Source organism: Macaca nemestrina, chromosome 14 (assembly GCF_043159975.1).
Source record: "Macaca nemestrina isolate mMacNem1 chromosome 14, mMacNem.hap1, whole genome shotgun sequence".
NCBI classification, from domain to species: domain Eukaryota; kingdom Metazoa; phylum Chordata; class Mammalia; order Primates; family Cercopithecidae; genus Macaca; species Macaca nemestrina.
The window spans coordinates 35,481,402-35,502,995 of record NC_092138.1 but is presented as its reverse complement, the minus strand read 5'-3'; the positions used below and the strand labels follow the sequence as shown (position 1 = coordinate 35,502,995).

At 43.9% G+C, this 21,594-nt stretch overlaps 1 protein-coding gene and 1 pseudogene across 2 annotated transcripts in view; both read left to right on the top strand.

The window, feature by feature from the left end:
- Positions 1–21,594, top strand: part of LOC105489152 (endoplasmic reticulum metallopeptidase 1) — a 90,849-nt gene that overhangs the window by 2,147 nt on the left and 67,108 nt on the right. For both annotated transcript variants that reach the window (XM_071078766.1, XM_024795151.2), the window contains exons 2-3: positions 3,201–3,355; positions 5,158–5,301. In XM_071078766.1, coding sequence (XP_070934867.1) covers positions 3,329–3,355; positions 5,158–5,301 — 171 coding nt within the window. In that variant the 5' untranslated portion in view covers positions 3,201–3,328. The remainder of the gene's footprint in view (positions 1–3,200; positions 3,356–5,157; positions 5,302–21,594) is intronic.
- LOC105489151 (adenylate kinase 4, mitochondrial pseudogene) lies at positions 5,180–8,966 on the top strand (annotated as a pseudogene).

The following is a 21,594-nucleotide window of genomic DNA, read 5'->3' as shown; positions in this document are numbered from 1 at the left end:
GGCTCACTGCAACCTCCTCCTCCCAGGTTCAAGCGATTCTCATGCCTCAGCCTCCCGAGTAGCTAGTATTACAGGCGTGTGCCACCACGCCCAGCTAATTTTTGTATTTTAGTAGAGACCAGGTTTTACCATGTTGGTCAGGCTGGTCTCAAACTCCTGACCTCAGGTGATCCGCTTGCCTCGGCCTCCCAAAATGTTGGGATTACAGGCGTGAGCCACTGCACCGGCCTGCATATACATTTATTTTTTATTTATTTATTTTTTTTTTTTGAGACGGAGTCTTGCTCTGTCGCCCAGGTGGGAGCACAGTGGCGTGATCTCGGCTCACTGCAAGCTCTGCCTCCTGGGCTCGCACCATTCCCCTGCCTCAGCCTCCCAAGTAGCTGGGACTACAGGTGCCCACCACCACACCCAGCTAATTTTTTTGTATTTTTAGTAGAGATGGGGTTTCACCATGTTAACCAGGATGGTCTTGATCTCCTGACCTCGTGATCCACCCACCTCAGCCTCCCAAAGTGCTGGGATTACAGGCGTTAGCCACTGCGCCCGGCCTACATGTAAATTTTAAAGTATGATTGGGCATAATTTTTTATACATATGTATAGATGTAATTTTTTCATTTACTTTCATATAAAGGAACATTTTCCTATGTCCTGATGATTATTTTTAATGATTGTGTAATTTTTAATCTAGCAATTGTACCATAATTTACTACCCCATTTGTGTTGCAACAAACATCTTCATAAATACAGGCTTTTTTCCTTCAGTAATTTTTTTTCCATGAAACAACTCTCCAAAGAAATATTGAGTCACAAGTTAGGATCTCATGTTATATCTGAAGCAGCCTGGTATCTTGCAGAAAAGGTGTTAGTTCATATATTTTAATATCATGCCACCACACTGGAACTCACCATCCACACACATTAGGCACCAATAGTTGTAAAGAACTCTGCAAGGCACCTCCTAACTAAAGTTCAGAATGGAGCCTCAGGGAGTACAGGGGTTAATGCTGAAACACAAGCCTTCTGTCCAGTCATCAACCTCTTCTTCTTGGAGGCCTGCCTACATCCTGGTAAGGAGGGTGCTAGAATTCTTACGGATCTGGAAAAACTGGCTTCTTCCACCTGCCCCAAACATCTCTACCACCCCCTGAGGAAAGCCTGTAATTTTGACAGCTTTGTTCCCTTCACTTGAGGCTTTTAGAAGGGTTAAATACCCGCCCGCCCTCCCCACACCCTGGGAAGGATAGCTCAGCAAAAGTGCTATTAATTACTTCTAGTCTAGTATAAATGAGCTTTCAGTTCTTCCTTGATGGTGGGTTTTGCGGGGTGAGGGGGGATACTGGAATCTCATCTGGGAGGATGGGTTCTTAGTGAGGAGTCTTGCCTGCTTTATGATGTTTCTCTAGGTTGGCCCTTTCCCTTACTGAGTAAACAGTGGCTTGCACTGATAGGGAGACTAGAGGAACAGAACACTGCTCACCCAGCGATCCTATTTCTTTTTGAAAATGGCCTCAAGCAACAAGTCTATGAGGAAAATGTTCAACTTCATTGATCAATGAAATGTAAATTAAAACCACATTCAGCTACCAATTTCCAATAGTCAAATTGACATGCTGCTTCACGACTAGTGAAAATGTACAATTCTGGAGGGCAGTTTGGCAATCTATCAAAAGCTTATTTAAAATGGGCATAGACAACAGAAATGTATTTTACAAGGATGTCCACTATGGTGATGTTTATAGAAGTAAAAAATTGGAAATGATCTAAATACCTAATAAGATATTTCAAATAAAGTATAGTAGATCTATTCTACTGAACTATTATTCAGTCACTAAAAATGATATAGGTAAATATTTATTGACACCATATAATAAATATTTATGAGGTAAATATTTATGAGCCACTGCGCCCAGCCGATTCTGGCTTTCTTATTGTATTTTACTGGATTGTCACACAGTCTTGGTTGGGGCCCCTGGGACAAGTCCATTTATAGGACCTGAGAACCAACCCATGGCCCCAACAAGTAGACACTCCTTTGGAATGAGAACCCACCTTGGTGATCAGTTGTGGGCCTTAAGGATTAAGCCGGATAATCAAGGATGACCCTTGATGATAATAGAAGAGTTTTGTTTTAGGCACTGAATGTTATGTATAAAATGAAGAAATGTGATTTTTAGCCTGACACAGTGGCTCATGCCTGTAATCCCAGCATGTTAAGAGGCTTAGGCAAAAGAATAGCCTGAGGCCAGGACTTTAAGACCAGCCATGGCAACACAGAGACTCCATCTCTACAAAAAATAAAAAGTACAAAAAATTAAAAAATTATTTGGGCATGGTGGCACACACTTGTAGTCCTAGCCACTTGGGAGGCTGAGGTGAGAGGATCTCTTGAATCCAGGAGTTTGAGGCTGCAATAAGCTATGATTGCACCACTGCACTCCAGTGTGGATGACAGAGTGAGACCCTATCTCTAAAATAAATAAATAAGTAGGCCAGGCATGGTGGCTCATGTCTGTAATCCCAGGACTTTGAGAGGCTAAGACAGGAGGATCACCTGAGGCCAGGAGTTCAAGATCAGCTTGGACAACATAGGAGGATCCCATCTCTACAAAAATAATTTAAAAATTAACCAAGCATGGTGGCACACACCTGTGGTCCCAGCTACTTGGGAGGCTGAGGTGGGAGGATCACTTGGGCCCAGGAGGTAGAGGCTACAGTGAGCCGTGATTGTGCCACTGTACTTCAGCTGGGGTGACAGAAGGAGACCCTGTCTCAACAAATAAATAAATACATACATACATCTATACTTCAAAAAAAAAAACAAAATGTGATTTTTAAAAATCTCTAACTTTTAAAGGACTAGTGGCTGGATTGTGTCTAGAGGGACAGCCCCTGATTATCTGACCACTTTTGGTAACAGGAAGGACTACATTCAACTGGTCCCATGAAAAGAGAGGGGCCTGGAGCCATCTCCCCAGGTGGTCTGGAGAAACAGAATGAGCAGTCCCCCTCCCCTGGTGGTGTTGTTGCACTTGCTGAGATCCTTTAACCTTGGACTATTCTTTTTCTGGGCAGACCAAAAAACAACCCTTCCTCTCTTCTCTGGGGTCAACACTAGAGCTCTGCCTGCACTGAGAAGAGAGTGTAGCCCTAGGGTCCCTCACTGGCTTAGTACTTTCCATCTCCTTCTCTTGCCAGGTCTCCAGAGGCCCTGTCTTGTGGATCTGCGTCTCCAGTTAACTGTCCACTTCTTAATGAGAAAAGAATCTGCTGTTAGTGCCATCTCTAAAAGAAGACAAATAGGTCTTTAATTAATATTGACACACATGGCTCCTGCTTTCTCCTTGTTAAAGGTGGTACTGAATACCTCAATAAAATAGTAAAAAACAAAAAAAAAAAAAACTCAGCAAGTATGATTTTGAAAACTCAACCCTGTACCTTGAATAGAAAGAGTGTAGAATATATTTCACTAAATATTACTTTTTTTAAACTCAAATTCAGCACAGCCCTAATGCCAATGATGACATCCTGGAATAATACTTTGAGTTATTAACTGACTTTTTTTCCCTCTCCAGTACTTTACTTTTTCTTAGCTTTTACACACACACACACGCATGCTAAGCCATTGTGGGTTCACTGTCTCTCAGAAATGCAGAAACATTTTGACAGAGAGCATAGCTTCTTACTAGGTCCCTGTCTCAGTCCATTTTGTGTGGCTCTAACAGAATACCACAGACTGGGAAATTACAATGAACAGAAATTTATGGGCTCATAGTACTGGAGGCTGGAATTCCAATATCAAGGTGCTGGTATCTTGTGAGGGCCTTCTTGCTACATCATCACGTAACAGAAGAAGAGAGAGTGAGAGAGGGTGGAGGTGGGGCAGTGAACTGACCCTTTTATAGGGAACCCACCACCATAATAATCCATTATCATGATTATTAGGAGCCTGAGGCAGGAAGATCACTTGAGACGAGGAGTTTGAGACCAGCCTGGGCAACATAGGGAGACCCTGTCTCTACAATTTTTTTTTAATGAGGCCAGATACGGTTGCTTATGCCTGTCATCCCAGCACTTTGGGATATTGAGGCAGGAGGATTGCTTGAGGCCAGGAGTTCAAGACCAGCCTGGGCGACAGAGTGAGACCCCCATCTCTACAAAAAAATTGTGGACCAAAGTTGATAAAATTGTCCTTGCAACTTTCATGACCACTAGAGAGAGGACATATAGTATGTCACTGGTTGCATTATCAGCAAATGGCTCTGAGCTTCATTGATTTATTCACTTATCCATCCATTTTTATATTAATGTACATCTGGCCAGACACTGGAGACATGAAGATGAATGGAACAGAGCTCCTGCCCTCACTGTGCCTGCTGGCACTAAACTTCATCCCTAAAATACTGACAGTGCTTTTATCCCAGATATAAATATAAATGCTTCCTTCCTTCCTTTTTTTTTTTTTTTTTTTTTTCTGGAGACAGACTCTGGCTACAGACAGTGACACAATAATTACAGCTTATTGCAACCTCTGCTTCCTGGGCTCAAGCAATCCTCCTGACTCAGCCTCCCAAGTAGCTGGGACTACGGGCATGCACTACCACACCTGGCTAATTAAAAAATATTTTTTTTTGTAGAGACAAGTCTCGCTATATTGCCCAGGCTGATCTCAAACTGGGCTCAAGAAATCTTCCAGTCTTAGCCTCTCGAAGTGCTAAGGTTATAGACATGAGCCACTGTGCCCTGACCAATACTTTCCTTAATAAACTTAAGTTGGGCTTATTTAGCATGTAAGAATTCTTTATTAAGATATTAAAAATTCTGGTACTAAGACCTGTGTAGTACAGGGGTGTGGTTTTTTCAAAGTATATCTAGGGCTGTGTTTAAATTTAGTAAATCTGAATACTTAGTAAGATAAACTTGAATGTAGCTATGTAACCTGGCACAGTGCCTGATAAATAGCAGTCACTCAGTAAATTATAGTACGTCTCTGTAGTAAGCATCAACTATGTGCCAGGCCTTACTTGTAAGAGAATTAACATAATTCCTCATTAAGGTGAGAAACAACTTAAGGCTTTGAAATAGTTATGGGTAAGTTGGGATAGCAAATACCAAGCACATGTGCCTCCATTTTCCTTTTTCTCACCCATGACAGGCATTGTCAACGGATCACGGGTCTTTCTCATTCCCTGAACTTCGCCTCGGAACTTCTCTCAGCAAAAGATGTTGCCCACTTGCCATTTCTAGGCCAGGAGGAAGAGACTGGAAGTCTGGAGAGTCTTTCTTGTTTTGTCTCGAGGTAAGACAGCATGACTTTCAGATTAGTTATTAAATTCCTCAGAGCCTGTGTTTACTCATCTGAAACTACGGATCATAACTTCACCTAATTATCCTATATGGTTCTTGGGAGGTTTAAATGTTATGAGGGGTAGGGAAGTGCTTCGAAAGGTTAAAAGAACAAGACACTCCCGAGAGAGTAGCAAGAGCTCCCATAATTCACAGAAATTAAAGTGTCTTTGAAAGGAGAGTATTCCATTAAGTACTGTTTAGAACAGAGATCCCATTTCAAAAGGACTTCCTGCTAAATAATTAGAAAAAGGAAAAGAAAAGAGGAAGCAAATGGAAAAGGAACACAGAGAGAGGACGTGACTTGGAGTCAGAGGCATTAGAGTCAAGTCTAAATTCACCTCTTGCTAACTATGATGTTTGGAATAGGGTACTAAGCCACCATGCATTACATGGAGTGTACAATAGTCACCTCTCAAGGTAATTGGAAGTATGAAATGAGTTCATGTCTGCGAGAGGGACTAGTGCAGAGCCAGGCATATAGGGACTTGGTGAACTCCCAGCCTCAGTGAGGGAAAGGAACCACTGCTTGAAGCCTGCCTGGTCCCACACAGTATAGAGAATTAGGTTTTGCTATGTTCCCATCCATCCATCATCCATCCATTCTTCCAACTTCTATGGAGCATGACTACTTGATGTTGAACTGGGAGGGTGTGTGCATTGTTGTTGAACATTTCCCTGACCTCAGAACCACCATGAGGGAAAAGAGAGCCATGCATGATGTGATTTGAGCAGTACCCCAGGATCCCACTTGCCCCACAATTTTACCTTCTTTAAGCTTTTGAGTCTCTCTTTGGAGAACTTCTCTTTACCACTCTGACTCTTGTGCTCCTGAGGAGGAGGTGGGCCTCCCTGGGCAATTAAGGGCAGCTATGGGCTAGAAGAATGCATGCTACCAAGTGGAGGTGTGCAGGGCACCGTGTGCAGCACAGAGGCTGGGGAGGGATGATAGGAACCCCTGTCTTTGAGGAAGTTATTACAGTGAGCCAGGAGTTCTGGAATATTTTGTCTCATGCAGTGCTTTAACCTGTCCCTCTCTTTGGCACTTCTCAGCACTGGGACTAGTAATATAATCATATTTTTGCAAAGACATGCCTTCATCTCTCATCATTTTTACTTCCCCAATCTGGGTTCCGGGCATTGACTCAGAGCCCTTCAATCCATACTCTTTCTTGCCTCCAGAAAGCTCTTGCCTACTATTCTGTGGCCACCCTCACTGCCCTACTTGTTCCCCTGATGAGTGAATGCTCCTATGAGAGCACTAACCCTCCTTCAGTGAGGTCTTTCAGCCACTTGCCTTCTGCTCTGGTCTGTAAGTTATGCCAGGGCAAAGATTTGTCTTGGGACCTGCCATATCCTGAGCACCTAAAAAAGTCTGGAATATAGGAGGTGCTCAAATATGTGTCAGTTGACTATCAGCTCTTCTTTCTGGATGGTGAGCCCTTAGATAATGGGGTCAACATCTTCTAATATTTTCAAGCCTCTACTAGACACCTCACAGAACATAGCTTATTGCTAGGTTCTTAGTAAACGCTTGATGAACAAAAGAATGAGTGAATTCATGTCTTATAAAATGGGCAGATCCCTAGGGATCCCATTCAAGGCTACAGATAATGTGGGATGATGTGCTGAATATTTTCTAGAGCCCCTGCAGATCCATTGTCCACCCTTGCTTACCCTATTTGGTACTCAGGAAGTTGACCTTTATAAGATGGTATTGACAGGTTATTTTGACCTCTGCTTGGGTTCAGTCAATGGGATGTACCAATAGATTATAAGTAGGGAGAAGAGTGAAGTCTAGGTATAGTAGATCCTCATCATTTGCAGATTCTATATTTGCAAATTTGTCTACTCACTAAAATCTATTTGTAATCCCCAAATCAATTTTCATGGCACTTTCATGGTCATTCAGACACGCGCAGAGTGGTAAAAATTTTGAGTCACTGGTTGTGCACAATCCCAGCCGAGGCAAACAAGGTGACATAGACTCTGCCTTCTTGTTTCAGCTCTCATATTGAAAAAAATTTTGGCCATGCACAGTGGCTCATGCCTGCAATCCCAGCACTTTGGGAGGCTAAGGCAGGAGGATCCCTTCAGCTTAGGAGTTCGAGACCAGCCTGGGCAACATAGCAAAACCCTATCTCTACAAAAAAAACAAAAATTAGCCAGGCATGATTGCACAGGTCTGTAGTCTCGGCTACTTGGGAGTCTGAGATGGGAGGATGGCTTGAGCCCAGGGAAATCAAGGCTGCAGTGAGCTATAATTGTGCCACTGCCCTCCAGCTTGGGTGACAGAGTAAGACCCTGTCTCCAAATGAAAAAAAAAGAAAAAAAAGTCATGGTCCATTTAATGTCATGTTTTCCACATGGTTTTCATTGATGATTTCAATGTTTAAAATGGCCCCCAAGACTGGTCATAAAGTTACTGAAGTGTCCTTAAGCCCAAGAAGGCTGTAATGTGCCTTGCAAAGAAAATACCCTGTATAAGTTTTGTTCAGGTGTGAGTTACAGTGCTGTTGGGTGTGAGTTCAAAATTAATGAATCAACAATATATATTAAATAAAGTGTCCCCAAATCAGAAACACACATAAAGCAAGTTTATGTATTGATTGGCGAAAATGTGATCAGAGACTCGCCAGACTTAACCCTGTATTTCCTTTAGGAGCAATGGTTCAGTCTTTGCTAACTCAGTGTTTGCAGTGACTTTATGGAATGTAAATACTGGCACAGGGCTGAGGGTAAGGGTTGTCTTAAAAGTCTCTCCTTCCCTGAGTAGGAGAGTAACCACAGTACCAGAGCCAGCAGAGGGTGGCAGAGGTTGGGGCCAAGAAACAAAGTTCTCGGTGCACCCTCTGGTCGTCTTGGCTGCACCTTTGGCCTCGCCACTCCTCCCAAAGGCAATGACTTCCGAACTCCTGCACATGGTCATCCTCTGGCCGCCCCTCTTGGCCCAGAAGTTTGGCCTCTAGCATCTCTCCAATGGCCATTTCTTGTGGGAGAACACCAAGGCCAACACCGAAGTTAGTGACATGGCAAAACAATACACGGAGAACGGTCTTTTGGTTCCAGACCATGTGATCACATGCCTTATGGTGTCAGAGTTGGAGAACAGGTATGCCTAGCACTGGCTCCCAGATGGTTTTCTGAGGATGTTAGGACAAACCGAAGCCCTGATTTGAAGACAAAAATCTATGAAGTGGATTTAGTGATCAGTTTGAAGATTCCATTCGAAACACTTAAAGATTGTCTCAGCCGATGTTGGATTCACCCTCCTTGCAGTAGAGTATATAACCTGGGCTTCAATCCACCTGGTGTACGTGAGATTGATGACATCTCTGGGGAACCGTTAGTCCAGCAGGAGAATGGTAAACTCGAAGCAGTTGCTGCCAGGATAAGACAGTATAAGGTTGTGACAAAGCCAGTCATTTAATTATGCAAGAGCCCAGGCATGCTCCACCATTTTTCTGGGATGGAGACTGATAAAATCTGGCCCTATGCCTACACATTTTTCTTAACAAGATCACACCTATTCAGTCCAAAGAAGAATCAGGAAGATATGGTCACTTGTTCAATTGTGTATATAGTATTGGTGCTATGTCCAAATTAGAAGCTAGCTGAGATAGCTTGCAGCATCTTTCTAGCTTAAACGGTGAACTCTTAGGAAAACTAATGAGTAGAAAGAGCTCATGAAATATCCTTTAAAAAGAAGGGCCACCTGCACATATTTAAAGTATCTCTGCACATGTCTCAATCCCTCCACAAGAAAGCAACTCAGGCTAGATTTCAAACAGCATACAGTCTAAGCTCTAGCTGATTTTTGACAGTTGTGCTGTTTCTATAGTATGCTTTTTACAAGTGATGGTGGTGATCTCTGGTTCTCCTCATCCCCTCAAAGCCTGTTGAATCACAGCACCAGTAGGCCTGAGAATGCTAACGGCTCTAGCCCAGGCTTTCTCCCAGATTCTCTGGTATGTGCCCTCCTGGTGACAATGAAATTGGCTAATTGCTCTCAGTGGTCTCAAGTGACTATGTCCACGGTTCATCTTTCATAGTAGGAATCATAGTAGGAATCCACAGTTCATCTTTCATAGTAGGAATCCTTTTTATCTTCATCCACACTCCATAGAATCTATCCTTTTCAGACATCCTAGGAGGAAAGGATTTGGCTTCTATTTTTTTTTAGACTATATATTTTTGACATCTGTTTTTTCTTAGGTTATTACATTTAAGTTATTAAATAATACAGATAATTACTGCTTTTATCTCTCTCAAATTTTTCTTTCTAAGAACTGAGAGCAAGAAGATTGCTTTGAATCTCTTCATGTACTGGGAACTGAGCTATGGAGAGGGTGTTATTAAACTGCTGGTCTGAACTTTCACGGATTGATGCTTCCCCTTTGTGTTACTGTGAAAAGATTCAACCCCTAAAAGTTTTTTGGCAACCCCCAAAGTCTTTTGGGAATCCTCAAAAAACATGGGAAATATTCACCTACCAAAATATTGAAAGATCCTATCTTATGTATAGAAGTAATAAGACCAGGCCAGGTATGGTGGCTCACACCTGTAATCCCAGCACTTTGGGAGGCTGAGGAGGGCGGATCATCTGAGGTCAGGAGTTCTAGACCAGCCTGGGCAACATGGCAAAACCCCATATCTACCAAAAATACGAAAGATTAGCTGGGCATGGTGACGCACGCCTATAGTCCCAGCTACAGGCTGAGGTACAAGAATTACTTAAACCAGGAGGTGAAGGTTACAGTGAGCAGAAATCACACCACTGCACTCCAGCCTGGGTGACAGAGGGAGACTGTGACTCAACAAAAAGTATAAGACCATATGGAACTACTGACTAATAAATAGTTAAGATTTTTGTTCAAGACAGCAAAATATATTTTGAAAATGCTGCTACCTCTTGATGCTGACAGTGTTTTCCTCCCGTGAGTAACCCAAGCATATTATAAATAATTGGTAAAGGGAATGGAGCTGGTTGGGTGGAGCAAAAGGTTGCACTAGCTATGCATAGACTGAATAGAAGAGCGTTATGATGATGAGAAAGCAAAATCTTTATTTTTTTTTTTTCTATTCCAAAGATTCACTCTGATTCATCCTGACTAGTACTGACAGTTTATGGAAAATCTGAGCTGTTCTCTTTCTAGCACCTAGATTCAGATATGAGCATGGCCCCTTCTCCTCCTCCAGATCCCCAGGAAAACTTCACCCACAGCAGCTTCTTTCTCCCCACTGGAGAAAGAGTGGGGAGCCCAAACCCCTTTCTTGCATCTAATCACCTGGCCACAATTTAGCTCCCTTTGTTAAAATGACATATAAGCTCCACGTCTAACTGCTTCTTTGGCTCTTCACTTCTTTTCTGTGAAGCCCCCATTTATGTAAAAATATTAACATCCATAAAATGCATGCCTTGTCCTCTGTTCATCTGTCTTTTGTCAGTTCAAAGCCTGACTGGAAGACAGATAGTCTCACCACCCTAGGAGAGTGCTACTCAGTGTGTCCCTATCCAGAAGCAAGGCTACATCTAGAGCGCTTGTTAGAATTGCAAATGTTTGGGCATTCTAGATCTACTAAATCTGAAATTCTGTGGGCAAAGACCTGGTATCTGTTTTCATAAGCCTTCTGTGTGATTCTCACACATGCTTGAGTTTGAGTGCCACTTCCTGGAGAGATGGGCAGGGGGAAGTGGGAGGGGGGGCACGGAGCACTTGCTTAGGACTCTTGCCAGGCTCTCTAACTCCCATCTGCCTGGCTTTCCATGATTTCCTGGTCCTTGTTTCTCCAGGCCAAACCACATTTAGGAACACACACAATCTGGATTGCAGAATTCTTTGAACTTTATCTAGGTGGCTGTTTCTTAACCAACAGATCACAGTTCCTAACAGGACACATATGGCTGTTCTGGAAGATCAACACTGAAACCCCAGGGCATCTCTGAGCACAGCCACAGGGCAAGAAAGAAGTGACATGGTGAAGGGGATCAGGTTATACCACCCCAAAGTATGCCACCTTGGCATATGATTATTTTGGGCTGAAAGCAATGGAGAAATAGCAGTTGCAAGAAGGGCTCTCTGCCCTTTCCTTTTCTGCCTAGAAGCAGGACATAAATTTCCCTTTGTGAAGGTGGCATAAATTTCCACCCCTCTCCTGTACCAGAATGAAGAAAGTGATTTATCACTAGAGACAGAAAGCTGGCACTGAGACGAGTTGGTATAAAGACACCTTACTAAAGCAACCCTTGCTTTCCATTACTTTCCCTATATACTTCCTAGTCACTTTCCTACAATTTTTCACCCCTAGAAGCCCAAACCCCTTTCCTTTGTCCAGTCACCTGGCCACAATTTATCACCCTTTGTTAAAATGATCTATAAGCTCCCAAGTCTAACTGCTTCTTTAGGTTTTCTCTTCTTTTCTGTGAAGCTCCCATGTATGCAAAAATGTTAACATCCATAAAATAGATGCCTTTTCCCCTGTTAATCTGTCTTTTGCCAGTTTAATTCTCAGGCCCCAGACACTGAACCTAAGAGGGTAGAGGAAAAGGTTTTTGCCTGTTTGTTTGTTTTCTCCCCTGCAGTGAAAAGAACTAACAGGTGAGATAACCCTGTAGTCAGGAAAGGATTTTTATCTCATTTACGAAAACATGTTTCAGTGTGGTGAATTGAATCCTATCAGTTGCTGTTATTAATTTTTCTATATCTTCCCTGATTTCAAAAGGCATGTTTGAGGCAGATTATTAAAATACAAACAAGGTTAAAAAAAATAGGTAGATATCCTTAGGATTTGCAAGGTGTTCACTTAAAACATTCTTAAAACGATTGGCTTCTTTGCTGATATGGCAGTAACCAAAGATTCCAGTATTTGAGGACATTAAAAATGCTGCTGCTATGGCGGGGTACAGTGGTTCACACCTGCAATCCCAGCACTTTCAAAGGCTGAGGCAGCTGGATTACTTGGGCCCAGGAGTTGAAGACCAGCCTGGGCAACACGGCAAAAGACCTTCTCTACCAAAAATACAAAAATTAGCTGGTGGCATACGCCTGTAGTCCCAGCTGTGAGGGAGGCTGAGGAGGGAGATCACCTGAGCCTGGGGAGGTCAAGGCTACAGTGAGCCTTGATCATGCCATTTCACTCCAGCCTGGATGACAGAATGAGACCCTGTCTGAAAAAAACAAAAACAAAAACACAAAACAAAACAAAAAAACACTCCGCTGCTTACCTGTGCCAGAAATAACAACATCTAAAGTGAAGACTTAAGAAAAACGTAATGACTACTTGATTACCCTTAAGATTCTGCATTCTTTATAATGTTCTTTGCATTTCAAAAACAGCCTATTTATTGCAGAAATTTACTTAACCTTTTACTTTACTTGAGCATGTACATATGTTGCTTAGATAAAAGCAATGCCATAAAAATCTGTATAATCTTAGATTTCATTTTTACTTTGAAATGGGAGCTTTTTGTTTATAAGGTCATGAAAAACTAAGTGTTTTTGTTAAAAAATTAGATTTTTTAATGGCAGAAAAAATGACTTGTTGACTCATTATGAAATCAAAATCTCTTGGCCGGGCGCGGTGGCTCAAGCCTGTAATCCCAGCACTTTGGGAGGCCGAGACGGGCGGATCACGAGGTCAGGAGATCGAGACTATCCTGGCTAACATGGTGAAACCCCGTCTCTACTAAAAAATACAAAAAACTAGCCGGGCGAGGTGGCGGGCGCCTGTAGTCCCAGCTACTCGGGAGGCTGAGGCAGGAGAATGGCGGGAACCCGGGAGGCGGAGCTTGCAGTGAGCTGAGATCCGGCCACTGCACTCCAGCCTGGGCGACAGAGCGAGACTCCGTCTCAAAAAAAAAAAAAAAAAAAAAGAAAAAAAAAAAAAAAGAAATCAAAATCTCTCCAAGTTTTTAAAAAACTACTTCAAGCCATTCGATAAGTAATATTCCTTTGCAAATCATCTTAGATTTAGTATTATAGTGTTTTCTCAATTTTTGTGTGTGCTAAAATCAATTTTGTGGGGTGTATGTGTCTGAAAGGGAAAGGTGACTCACAGTCACAGTACCTAGTATTGCAACTTTCAGGCCTTGGTTTTGTAGCTCCAGCTACCACAGACTTAACAGCTAGACTGATTCTGAGTAAGAACAAAAGGGTTTGACCATAGAAGGAAGTTCCTTTAAGATCCTTGTGAAATGGTTATAATAAGCAGGTTGACTCTTGCCCCTTGGAGAGCACCACCCTGTTAAAGCTGATATGATCACAAACCCTCCCTTACCTCCTCCCACTTCTGTATATTATCTGTGTGCATGTGCTTCTTCTCTCCATCTTTCTTGCATGCTCTTTTCCTTTTCTCTGTCTGACCCAAGAGAAAGAGAAATGTATTGATGAAAAGTCTTTAAATAATGTAATTAATTCATTTATAGTATGTGAGAATAAATCAAAAAAAGGATATTTGTCTGTAAAAAGTAGGTAAACAGAAACAAATCAAAGAAAAGCTATGACAGGAAAATAAGGTATAGCAAAGTGTATGCCATAAGGTGCTGTATGATTGCTAAAGGTGCGCCTCAAATTTGGCTCTGAGCTTCCTAGTAGATAGAGCAAAGAGAAGAACAAATCAATTACAAGATGCACTATGTTCACAAATTGGAAACATCTCATAGGCTTTGCTTGATACCAGCACAGCAAAGAGATGTTGTTCTGAAGGGCCTAAAAGAGGGAACACAGTGTGAGATACTTGGGAATAAGTCAAGGGAGGATGTCAGGGCACGGGTGGTTCCCGGATAGGGAATTGATTTTGGTTGAGGTAACTGATCAAAGCTGTAGAGTTCTCAAAGGATGCAACCTTGTTCCTCATTCATTCTCTATTCTTCAGAGTCCTGCCCTATTTCCTCAGAGCCTGCAAGCTAGGACATGGCCAGAAGGCTAGGGCGGAATTACAGGGTGGCTGCCCTTTCAGGTATAGCATTTGGTACCACGGTTCACAATGGCCATGGGTTTCTAACTCTGACTACATATTAGAACCATTTGAGCCATTTTCCAAAATTATACAATTGCCTGGCACCATCCAAATTAACTGAATACTGGGATTGGGCCCAGGACTTTTTTTTTTTTTTTTGATGCTTCATCTAGTTCTTATGTAGTGTGAGAGTAGAGAACCACTGACAGTGAGCATTTTCAGAGGTTTATGAACTTGAAGGTATCTCAGAGTCACATGAGGAATTTGTTAAATATTCAGTTTCCTCAGCGACACGCTCCCTCCCAATTCCCCCAACCACCACAGAAGACCAGGGAATTTTCTATTTCTTTTTTTTTTTTTTTTTGAGACGGAGTTTCATTCTTGTCGCCCAGGCTGGAGTGCAATGGTGTGGTCTTGGCTGACTGCAACCTTCACCTCTAAGGTTCAAGCAATTCTCCTGCTTCAGCCTCCTGAGTAGCTGGGATTACAGGTGCCCGCCATGATGCCCAACTAATTTTTGTGTTTTTTGTAGCGATGGGGTTTCACCATGTTGGCCAGGCTGGTCTCGAGGAATTCTCTATTTTTTTTATTTTTTTGAGACAGAGTCTCGCTCTGTCGCCCAGGCTGGAGTACAGTGGCACAATCTTGGCTCACTGCAAGCTCTCCCTCCTGGGTTCATGCCATTCTCCTGCCTCAGCCTCCCGAGTAGCTGGGACTACAGGTGCCCACCACCATGCCTGGCTAATTTTTTGTATTTTTAGTAGAAATGGGGTTTCACCGTGTTAGCCAGGATGGTCTCGATCTCCTGACCTCGTGATCCACCCGCCTCAGCCTCCCAAAGTGCTGGGATTACAGGTGTGAGCCATCACGCCCAGCCTGGAATTCTCTATTTCTAACAAGCACTCGGGGTTATTCTGATGCTGATGATCCACAGAGTCACACTAGTCCACAGAGTGTAAAGGGGAGAGACCTGGGCCCTGGCCTGCTCTGACAACAGCAGGCTCTGTGACCTTTTGGACCTATTCCTTAAACCCTCTGGGTTTATTTCCTCATTGGTAAGAAATAACCTGTGGTGCCTACACTGCAGGGCCAGGATTGAAATCCACAATCCCACCATGGATATTATTCTGTGTTCATTAATTTCAAGTCTGCTTGCTAAGAGCAGTCATGTATGTGTGAATTTGGGACATGAGTGGAAGAGTGCCCTTTGGCCTAGATTTTACTGTCTTGTGTCAAGATTTGGGTAGATTTATATGTGATCCAACTGGCAGGTAGCTAAACTTACCACTGCTAGCACAGGCTCTTCTATAAGAACCAAACATGCCCAAAATGTGCTAAAACAGAATATTTTATTTTAATAACACATGTGGCTCAGAAATAAACTTGTTATAACAGCATGGGTTTTATTAACCAAGAATCATAGAACAACTTATTGAAGTGTGGATATCACTTGGTGATCTGAGTCTACAAATACCACCTTCTGAACAGCGACTAAACTGTGACCTTGTTTATGAGAAATGTCCAATTAATGTACATAGAACCACACCAAGTGGTGTGGGAAGAGAGATGAGGGAAGTGGGCATGGCAAGGAGCTGGGACTGGGTTCGGGCTCTAGTCCTGGCCAGGACCTCCTGTCTGCTTTGGCTAAGTCAGTTCTCCCCGGGACCAGGTTGCTCATCTGTAAAATGAGGGTGTTAGATTAGTATCTCTAAGATCCCTTCTCTCCCCCACAGGCTGTAAAAATCAAACTAACTGGGCTGGGCGCAGTGGCTAACGCCTGTAATCCCAGCACTTTGGGAGGCCAAGTTGGGAAGATCATGAGGTCAAGAGATTGAGACCCTCCTGGCCAACATGGTGAAACCCTGTCTCTACTAAAAATACAAAAATTAGCTGGGCGTGGTGACACATGCCTGTAGTCCCAGCTACTCGGGAGGCCCAGACAGGAGACTCTCTTGAACCCAGGAGGCAGAGATAGCAGTGAGCCAAGATAGTGCCACTGCACTCCAGCCTGGCGACAGAGCGAGGCTCCATCTAAAAAAATAAAAAATAAAAAAAAATAGTGAAAAAATCAAACTAACTGAAACTAAAGCACCAAGTGGCTTCTCCACTTGGTTTCCTCAGCTAGGTCAGAACCCTCATCTAACCATAGTAAGCCACATAGGTCCCTCCTCTTTCAAGTACCCACCTGCACTCAAACCAACACCCCTGAGCAGCCATAGGAAGCTAATACACATCTGGATACAAGGAGTGGCAGAAAGAAAACAAGTCTCCGTGATTTTGTCTGTGTGACCTTCAGCAAATGATATCCTTTCTCTGAGCCTCAGTTTTTCATTGATAAAACCAGGATAATAATAAACCCATCTTATGGGGTTTGTTTTGTTTTGCTTTTTTTGATTTTTTTTTTTTTTTTGAGATGGAGTCTCGCTCTGTTTCCCCGGCTGGAGTGCAGTGGTGCCATCTTGACTCACTGCAAGCTCCGCCTCCCGGGTTCACGCCATTCTGCGGCCTCAGCCTCCCAAGTAGCTGGGACTACAGGCACCCGCCACCACACCTGGCTACTTTTTTGTATTTTTAATAGAGACAGGGTTTCACCATGTTAGCCAGGATGGTCTCAAACTCCTGATCTCGTGATCCGACCCCCTCGGCCTCCCAAAGTGCTGGGATTACAGGCATGAGCTACTGCGCCCGGCCGATTTTGTTTTGTTGAGGAATAAATAAGGTAAATAGTGCCTGCCTGGTACATGGCACACACTCAATACATGTTATTTCCTAAGAGAAGGAACAAAATTGAGGTTTTAGTGAAAAAGCCATCTGGGGGTCGGATGCAGTAGCTAATGCCTGTAATCCCAGCACTTTGGGAGGCTAAGGTGGGTGATCACTTGAGCTCAGGAGTTCAAGACCAGCCTGGGCAACACAGTGAAACCCCTTCTCTACTAAAAATACAAAAATTAGCTGGGTGTGGTGACATGACCCTGTGGTCCTGGCTACTTGGGGGGCTGAGTCAGGAGGATCGTTTGGGCCCAGGAGGCAGAGGAACAGACTGCACTACAGCCTGGGCAACAGAACGAAGCTGGGCCTGTTTGTAGTCATTCACATCGAGCATCACAATCAGTGATGATATTTGAGTTGATAACATAGATGCAAAATTCTAATCTTCAAAAAACATTGAGTAATTATAAGAATTGAAAAAAACAAAGCCCATATTTTCTAGATCTAACAGTGAGTTAAACAGCAAATTCAATTTACCGGCATCTCTTCCCTCCATCCCCTGGGCATTCTTTGTAGCTGAGGGCTGCCTATGGGCTGCTGAGCATTGGTGCTGAGAGGATGCAGGAGAGAATATACTGAATGTGGTGGCGGGAGGCCGTTGTACCGCTGTGGGAAACTTGAAGGAAACAGTCTCTGTTTGCCATGCATCTCTGCAGCATACCCATTCAGAATTTCCTAATTAAAGGGCCTCCAGTTCCATGCTGAACAGGAAAATCAACTATTCTGCCCAGGTCAAGGTGGAATGTGATATAACTCAAATAGAACAGGGAAATGTCCATAAACACAAACAAGTCCTCCATCCTATCAGAGAGGAATAACCACCCCATAAAACAAGTGATTAATGTTGAACCAAAGGGATAACAAAGTACCTGAGCTATGGACCAGTTGCAAAGGCTTTGAAGCATGGTGAAATAAATATGAACTCTTCTCCTTCACACCCACGGGAGTAAGTGCTTGCCCAATCCTTTGGGAAATGTAGTTAGATGTGATAATCACATATACATGAGTGAAACCATGCAAGGTTCCCAAGAGGAATCTATCTGACATAATCACAGGTTCCATTGCAAAGTACTTTGGCAGCTACAAACAGTTTCCCCATACTTATTTCATTTAATTTTCAGGGTAACCCTGTGAAATGGCCAAGGGAGGTTTTAATATCTCTGTTTTTACAGATGAGGAAACTGAGGCTTAGAGGAATGAAATGACTTCCTTAAGGTCACATAGCAAATTAGTAGCAGAGCCAGGATTTGAGTGCAGATCTGTGGGCCACTGGGTGAGTGGCAGGAGAGGGGTCTTGCTCTACTTTTGGCAGTCTTCCAGTAAGACTGTCCATCTGTTGCCTTAATGGTGATATGGATGCAAGCTGCTTTTGCTTGCCGTCCCTGGCCCTGCCCCTGGCCTCACCTTTAAGCTGTCCCTAGCTCCCAGAATATTCTACCATCTTGCTTCACAAAGTGTGGTTACCTAGTGAGGTAAAGCACAGCACAAGCATGAGCAGGGAGTATGTTAGGGGAGCAGAATTCACCCCACCCCATCCCTCCAGACCCAGATCCCCAGGTGGTACCTAAGCACAAACAAGTTCAAGAAGCACTGACCGTCCACATTTGCCCATCAGGGCCTGCCTGACACTCCAAAGCAGCTTCTTTGCCCTTCTCCCAGATCCAAACACTCTGAGGCCTGAACAACAGTTACACTAATTTCCTCCCTCCTGGAACTTCCCCTTACACCTGTCCATGGTTCTGTGGCCTCCAAAGTACTCCTCAGGCCTATTCAGTTCTCCTCAGTCTCCTCACAAAAATACCCAAAGAGCCCTCAGCAAGGCGTGTTCTCCTGAGGCAACAGCTGACTCCACTGTCTGCTCTAAGAGGGCACCCTACAACCTCTCCTTGGTGTAATCAAGGAGAACAAATTTGAGTGTTTACTTTTCTTCACTAGAGAATCTGTGGCAGAAATAACAAAAGACACTGGCAACAAATGGAAGGGAGTGATGAGGTGGAGTGCAATTAATCCACAGGCTGGAAGAACTCCTGATAATCAATCGATCAATCAATCAATCAATCAGGAGTTAGTTTTGTGAGAGAAAGAGAGAAGATAACTTGAATAAGTTACTCTCTCTCGCTCTTCATCCTCCTCCCCACTGCCTCAAACTTTAAGAAAGTTACTTTTAATATTATTATTATTTTGAAATGGGGTCTTTCTATGTTGCCCAGGCTGGTCTTGAACTCCTGGTTTCAAGTGGTCCTCCTGCCTTGGCCTCCCAAGTGGCTGGGATTATATGCACAAGCAAAAACACCTGACAAGAAACTTCCTTTTAAGAGCACAGGTAGGCCGGGCACGGTGGCTCAAGCCTGTAATCCCAGCACTTTGGGAGGCTGAGACGGGCGGATCACAAGGTCAGGAGATCGAGACCATCCTGGCTAACACGGTGAAACCCTGTCTCTACTAAAAAATACAAAAAAAAAACTAGCCGGGAGTGGTGGCGGGTACCTGTAGTCCCAGCTACTCAGGAGGCTGAGGCGGGAGAATGGCGTAAACCCGGGAGGCGGAGCTTGCAGTGAGCCAAGATCCAACCACTGCACTCCAGCCTGGGTGACAGCGCGAGACTCCGTCTTGGAAAAAAAAAAAAAAGAGCACAGGTGATTTGTCAAGTCCTCTCAGAGTCACAGTTCAGGGGCATTAAAAGTTTAAGAAGAAACAATGATTTATAAAAAAATTAAACCACCACCACCACCACCACCACAACAAAAAAACACTGAAAGTTTCCTGATGCAAACAAAAACAAATAAAACACGATGATTCAAGTTTTAGGCTCGGCAAATGCAAGTTTAAGTTTCAAAGGCCCTACACTGCCCCGGAAGAGCCGGCGGGGGTAGGGGGACATTTTCCCCTGTCCGCCTTGGCAGGAAACCAAGCTAAACCACCAGTGGGGCCAGGACACATCCTGCCCTCTGAAGAAAACCACAAGGCTGACATGCTCAAAGCAGCCATAATTTATGGTAGACCAGTTGGGAAGAATGTGATATTTGTTGACTTTTGTTTCTGTAGCAGATGGTGACTTTGGAAGACCTGAGGTTCACAACCAGAAAACATGACTGTCAACTGGAAATATATTTATGGTTTCCTGCAAGGCTGATAAAGTTGAAAAATCCACCCATACATAAACAAAAAGGGGATGAGGAGGGGTGCAGGAAGTATGCCCAGGCTTCTTCCAGAGGAGTTCCTGCTCTTCTGACCAAGTGGCTCTTTGACAGGTCTCTGCAAAGGTGACAGCAGAAGTTTCTCTTTAGCTCTCACGAAGATTGACTGTCATCGTCTCTGCTAGGGCCAGGCGTGGTGGCTCACGCCTGTAATCCCAGCCCTTTGGGAGGCCAAGCAGGACAGATCACTTGAGCCCAGGGGTTTGAGACCAGCCTGGAAACATGGCAAAACACCATCTCTACTAAAAATACAAAAATTAGCCAGGCATGGTGGTACATGTCTATAATCAGAGCTACTCGGGAGGCTAAGGCACAAGAATCACTTGAACCTGGGAGACAGAGGTTGCAGTGAACTGAAATCGCATCACTGCACTCCAGTCTGGGGTGACAGAGCAAGACTCTGTCTTAAAAAAAAAAAAAAAGAGGCCGGGCACGGTGGCTCAAGCCTGTAATCCCAGCACTTTGGGAGGCCGAGACGGGTGGATCGCGAGGTCAGGAGATCGAGACCATCCTGGCTAACACGGTGAAACCCCATCTCTACTAAAAAATACAAAAAACTAGCCGGGCATGGTGGCCGGCGCCTGTAGTCCCAGCTACTCAGGAGGCTGAGGCAGGAGAATGGCGTGGACCCAGGAGGCGGAGCTTGCAGTGAGCTGAGATCTGGCCACTGCACTCCAGCCTGGGCGACAGAGCGAGACTCTGTCTCAAAAAAAAAAAAAAAAATACCCCTCTGCTAGGCAGCTTGTGGCTACTTGGCCACTTATATCTGAGTCTGGGCAGAAAGAGCTGGAAGGCTGCAGGAAGGAAGTATCAGGATGTAGGAAGTTAGTGTTTTCCAGGACAGGGTGTCTAATTTTAAGAGGAAAGATTTTTTTCCTTACCACTGGTAAGGAAATGTATGTTTGATTGTAGGTCTGACTGAGATTCTTCTCCCGGAAATCCCATCATACTTCACAGAAGATTACCCCTCGAATTAAGTCTGTGCCAGTATTGGCCAGCGGGTAGAGAAGTGCTGGTTATTTTCCATAGCCACAGTTCCAGGATGCACTGCTCTTCCCATCCTTCCTCCCACCAGGACACACAAGAAGAGTAAATACAGCTGCATATCCCCAGGGTTGGTCTAAAATCTAGGAGGGCTGTAACTCTGACTTTGAGTTTTACAACCCCAATGTGTTCAACACTGTCCTTGGTAGGGGATGGGGATGAGAGAGAAGAATCCGTTTCAGAACATTTGTTGTAGCAGAGATCTTCAGCTCTGCATCAGCGAAAACTTAAGAAAGCATTCTGCTACTTATTCACTGTTCCTGCAAAATAAACAGAGC